The 5,742-nt window shown below is 32.9% G+C and overlaps 1 protein-coding gene across 1 annotated transcript; it reads right to left on the bottom strand.

Moving 5' to 3' along the window:
• Positions 1–2,535: 2,535 nt before the first annotated feature.
• On the bottom strand, positions 2,536–4,777 carry LOC111378150. Its single transcript, XM_023001317.1, has 5 exons — positions 4,659–4,777; positions 4,467–4,571; positions 4,126–4,386; positions 3,981–4,031; positions 2,536–2,640 (listed from the first exon to the last, which is right to left on the bottom strand). The coding sequence occupies exons 1-5, from the start codon at positions 4,725–4,727 to the stop codon at positions 2,536–2,538; spliced, it is 591 nt and encodes a 196-aa protein (XP_022857085.1). The 5' UTR covers positions 4,728–4,777.
• Positions 4,778–5,742: the final 965 nt, after the last annotated feature.

Below are 5,742 nucleotides of genomic sequence, written 5' to 3'. Positions count from 1 at the left end.
TGAAAATGAGTATATAAAAAAAATAGTTTTCAAATAATAGTTGTCAAACAAGGCTTAATATAACACCCAAAGAGAACAAAAAGTAAAGCAATCGACCGTGGTTCGTCCTTCCTAACATTTGTATTATTTCGATAAATTAATCATGAAAGTCTGTCTTTATTAATTTAAGTAAATAAAGATTAATGAAATGAAGAAAGAATATTTTATAATTCAATAATGTGGGGAAATATGGATTTGGCTCTTGAGTAAGTGCAAGTGTACAAGCAGCGTTCCACCTTGTACCCTTGGAGGCATAACCTGCGATTTACCTCCTTCACGATACTCCAGGGCAGGGGTGGTGGGGGACCCTTAAGATTAGGATTTAAATTTTTTTTTTTTTTTTTAATCTTAACAATCTTGTTTGTCACGCAACATTTAAAATAATGAGAGATCCATAGAGGGACAAAAAATCGATATAAGCGAAAGTGAGACTCGTAGAAATAAAGCAAATCAATCAACTTGACCTAGTATCTTTAATAAATCTTAAAAAACTTGTTTGTCATGCCACATTTAAAATAATGAGAGACCCATAGAAGGATAAAAAAAAATTGAACACCTCAATTTCAGCTCTTTGCCACCTAAAATGATATAAAAATTCGATTAACTCTCGAAGCATTATTTTTTTTTTTCCAAAATAGACGATATTAGATTCGGTATTATAGTGAAAACAAAATAATCACTACAAACAAAAATGATCAGACATGGGAAAATTAGTACGACAATACAAGAAAATGCTATTTCTAGTCTATGGAGTATGGGGAATTCGTGGACGATCCGTATTCTATTCCTTTGATTCTTACCTCTAGTGTTAATTTTTTATTATTGTCTTTCTTTCAATTGTTGGAGCTTTATTTACCATTTAAGGAGAGGTTGCATTTGTAATCCTCTGTTGTCTTTATTTGTGGAAAAATAATAAAACATTGTGGTAAGAATACTTCTTACCTATCTGGTTTGTTTAAACTCACGTGCGAAAATAACCAATAACAAGCAAGAAGTCACTTAATTATTATTTTTAGACGATTAAAATAATTAATTCTAGATATCAATCAATAACATTCAAAATAAAATATTGTAAAAGTAAATAACACCAAATATGATGACAAAGGAAAGTCCTTGAATAACTCTTCACATGAATCAAAAACCTCCAGGCAAATTTGCTAATAATGATTTACTAGAAAGTTAACTTAAAATTGATTTGGATATTACTAAACCTTAGTTGCTTCTAACTACCCAACTTGTAAATCACCAAAAAAGTCTTCGATCATGCAATTCACACTTCCAGAACTCTGAACTACTTTTCTTTCTACTTGATCACCAAGAACGAGCTCGTTCTTCTCCAACGCTGGAACTCCAAGCATTTCTTCTCCAAGTTTTTAGAACCCTGAAGGCTTATAGGTGAAGGTAAAGATTTTGATGTTTGATCAAGGATCTTATTGTGTTTTGATCAAAGGGATGAATCAAGAAATCAAAGAATATGTTTTTGGATCTTCAAAGATTAATAGGTAATGTTTGGGGGTAAATTGGGACTAAAATACAGAGTTTAAATTGGAACAAAATTATGTATCGTCGGACCGTTGCTTGAGCGAAATACCTCGCGTTTAGCAAAGCAAATGATACGCCGTTCAAGCGCAAGGTCACGGAGATCGAATGCCGATGTTCCTATTTTGAGCTCTCGAGCGCCAACTAGGCGTACAATGACTAGTCGAGAGTTCGAATCTTGATCTACTTCATAAAGTCCGTTTATTGGTATTCTTCTTGAATTTATTTGACTTCTTTATGATTTTATTAACTCCAAACTATTTTGACTATAATTACAATTCAGTAAACATATTTTGACTTTAATTACAAATCAATAACTCTTAATTTTGACTACAAAAATTGTCAATTACAAATTTACAAATCCTAATTACAAATTTGAACCTAACAATCTCCACATTCGATATTCCGTGAAAAAATTATTTATTTTAAAGTCAAAATCAAAATAACCTAATAATATTTATCCAAAGTCAATTCTCAAATAAACTTCAAACCAATATTTTGTTAACATGTTTCCTGAAGCACGTGAAAAAAATTTGCGAAATATAAGAGAAAACTGACAACTAAACAATATAACTAAGTCATTTAAAATAGCACAAGTAAAACATGTATAACACAAAAACATGCAATACTACTTGTATCAATAACTTATAAATAAAAATAGAATATCAGTATCAATATTGATAAAACAAAATATCAATATTAAAATCCTAAACCAAATAAATACTCTCCCCCCATTTTATCACAAATAACAAAGGAAAACATGACTCAAGTAATAGAATCATGAACAACACAAACATGAATGCACTAAAGATGTACTTTGATGAAACTACGTAAGTAAAAAAAAAAAAAAATGCATATGTGAAGTAAAAGTACTTATTTGCAAAAATGTAATGGGAGAAACATTATCACTACACCAAAAATCAGTTTTTGCAACGGGCAGAAAACGTTGCCGTAGACCTATTGCAACGTTCGCGTGTCTGTTGTGGGTTTCAATGTTGCTGTAGAGCCAAGAGTTTCGGCAACGTTCTTTGCACGTTGCCGAATCCTCTTTTTTGCAACATTCTGTAGCACGTTGCCAAAACTATGTTTTTGCGTTCAGGGAACGTTGTCGAAACTCTCTTTTTGCAACGTTCTTTGAACGTTGCCAAAGACATCTTTTGGCAACGTTAATCGAACGTTGCAAAAACCCTCCTTTTGCAACATTTATCGAACGTTGCCGAAACTCTATTTTTTGCAACGTTCACTGCGCATTGCCGAAACTCTCTTTTTACAACGTTTTTCGAACGTTGCCGTAGCTCTTTTTTGGCAACGTTCACAAAACGTTGCTGAAGCTATGTTTTGGCAACGTTCATGGAACGTTGCAAAAAAAGGACTTGACAGCAAATGCCATTTTTTTTTCCTTAATTATTTCACATTTTTTCTTTCATTGTAAACCTGTGAATTCAAAACCTATTTAATATATATATCCACAAGTGACAACAAAAAATTCAAAATATTTCATTTAAGTAACATGATCCCATATACAATATTACTTCATCAAAACACAATACAAACTCCAACTCAAAAATACACACCATCTAACCAAAGAGGTATGAAAAATGTCCAAATGTTTGTGTAAACAATATATAACCAAAGCTTCAAATGAGTCCCAATCCATTCCTTTTCCATAAACGAGATCCAAGAAGACACACACAAAAACTTTGCTTTAGAACTCAGTTCGGCTCCATGTAATTGCAAGAAAGAAAGAATATAACAACAAATTAATCAAAAATGGCAAACAATTAAGAAACAATACAATGTCCTCTTTTAAATGCAGAAATTAAATCATACCAAGAATACAAACTCATAATTAAAAAATTGATCGATTTTTTAAAAATAAGATCAATTTCTTGTGTTTTAGAGAAATCATTGTGCACTCATCGGTAATGCCATGACCAAACTTCCACCTTGATGGTTCTAAACATACATGAATGAAAAAAATGTAGATATTTATAAAGTACCTTCGTCAAATAAGTCTAACACAACTCTTCGGCCAAGCAACAGTACTTCCCATGACTTCACTACGAACTCGAAATTCATCTGTTGGTATATATAAGGGCAACTGACTCATGTACACCTCCTCAACCCAAACCCTCCAACAATCTCGTCCTAGTGGCATGTGATGCACCTTTGCACTTGGACCTATTGATGCAATTTTCCCCTCTCCTACAATTTCCTCCTCCTCAAACATATACTAGTGCAATAATTGACACTTTGCATTTTCCATTGGTGCAATACCTCCTTCCATACCACTTGCTTGTTGAGACTAGAAATTCGCAATAAAATAAAAATATTTTTAAAATTAGTATGATATAATCTGAATTTATACTGAACAAATAATAAATAATATACGATACAAAAACCTGTGGAGTAAAAGCACGTGAACTCATGTCGTCCACATTTTTATTTTCATTCTGTAAAATAATACAAAAACTTAAAACTTATTAAAATGATAAGATATATTAAGCTACGCACAATATCATATTATATGTAATAGAAAAGTATAACTTGAGATAACTTCAGAAGTGCTTCAACCTTTTCTTCGAATGCTTCCATCCTTACTGACTGAGTTTGTAATTTGCTCTCAAGTTCTCTCACTTTCTCACTGCTTTGTACATTTCCATCTACTTTTGATGGAGTAACCCCAAGTCCAAGTCCCCTTACTCGCCCACGACGCTCGGGACCTAAAATTCGAGCAACAGCATCATCTCGAATAGAATTTTTGGCTGGTGTATCAGAAATTGACTCGGCACAATCTTCTATCTTCCTCTGCACTTATGAAACTTAAATATTACACTAGAAGCAGATACACACACAAAGCCCCCCACACACACATACAATACACATACCAAAGTTTCGGCAACCGCTTCATTTATTGGCTTTCCATCCTTTCGAAGATGTCCATGAGTCCATACTCTCGTTCTCAATCCTTTTATATTTGGATTCTTTCTTTTCTACAACAACAATATTTTCCCAATCACGGACACGTATAAAAAATCAATAACGATACATAAAAAAAATATAAGTAGTTAGTATTGTACCAAATCGTGAGCCATGCGTGAATAACCCTTTCGACCCATAGTATGGAGAAGCTTCTGAGTAGTTCTCATTTTGCTGAACTTAGAACTTCTTTCCTATTAAGGGAAAAAATATAAATCAACAATAATTGACTACAAAGTTTAAAGTCAATATGAAAATTTAACTTACTTGAAAATCGGCAGAAAGAGTATCTTCTACAAACTTTTCCCATTCTTCTTCAGAGTTTATATTCTTCGGTCTAAGAAGGGCAATAGCGCGTTTTCTATTCATGGCGGATGGTACTTGACGTTTGATTTCTTTTCTCAATCTCGATTTGAATGTCCTCCAATATGTTCCCATGCATTGAAATGTCATTTTTTTATGGCAGTCACTGACATTGAATCTTTGCTATATTTATCACAAATATAAAAAATAGTGTCAAGCTTTGAACGAAAATGGCAGTGAAGCTTTGAAAAAAACATAGTATAACGAATAATGTGTGTACGTTTCATATGAAATAAACGTACCTGTATAAAATTCCAAAGTTCAATTTTTTTGTTGTCATCCACTGAAGGCCAATTTTTAATAACTATTGGCACTCATACTATGGCTCCAGCTATGCTGACAAATTTATCAGAGTTACGGCCAACTACTTGCCCGAATTCATTGAATTCAAGGTCCATCTTCTGATAGTTATTTTCAGCAACCATTTTCAAATGAGTTGGACCCCTTTTCTTTTTTGTAGCATCTACACTTGTCGAAACCATGTTTTGATCACCAGTAATTGGAGTAGACTGGGTACATGTAGGTTCACTAGAAGGTCGTAGTTTCTTATTTGTCTCCCGAATTGCAATAGCAATTGCAGCGCTTCGTCTTTCAGAACTCTTAGAAATTTGCTTATTTAACTTAAAGAATGCAACATGAAAAATGGCAGAAAGTTAATTTTTTTCGAAAGTTACCATCTTAAAAAGTGTATTGAAATGCACTCACCTTAGCTTTATCCATCATGCGTATATTTAATAATGTCACCTGGTTCCAAAAAAATCTACTTGAGAGAGTACTAATCAACGGCAACGTTCAATAAATATTGCTAAAACATATACAGCA

This window comes from Olea europaea, unplaced genomic scaffold, assembly GCF_002742605.1.
Source record: "Olea europaea var. sylvestris unplaced genomic scaffold, O_europaea_v1 scaffold1777, whole genome shotgun sequence".
Taxonomy (NCBI): domain Eukaryota; kingdom Viridiplantae; phylum Streptophyta; class Magnoliopsida; order Lamiales; family Oleaceae; genus Olea; species Olea europaea.
Note: the sequence above shows the minus strand (reverse complement) of the source record. Positions and strands in the feature narration are given on the sequence as shown.

Excerpts from the sequence above, each read along its gene's own strand:
- LOC111378150 (XM_023001317.1), bottom strand. The coding sequence starts at position 4,727 with ATGAGAACTACTCAGAAGCTTCTCCATACTATGGGTCGAAAGGGTTAT. Across the intron at positions 4,387-4,466 it reads AAGCGGTTGCCGAAACTTTG|AGGAAGATAGAAGATTGTGC; the intron begins GTATGTGTATTG and ends TCATAAGTGCAG. Across the intron at positions 2,641-3,980 it reads CACGTGCTTTTACTCCACAG|AATGTTGCAAAAAAGAGGAT; the intron begins GTTTTTGTATCG and ends AACGTGCTACAG.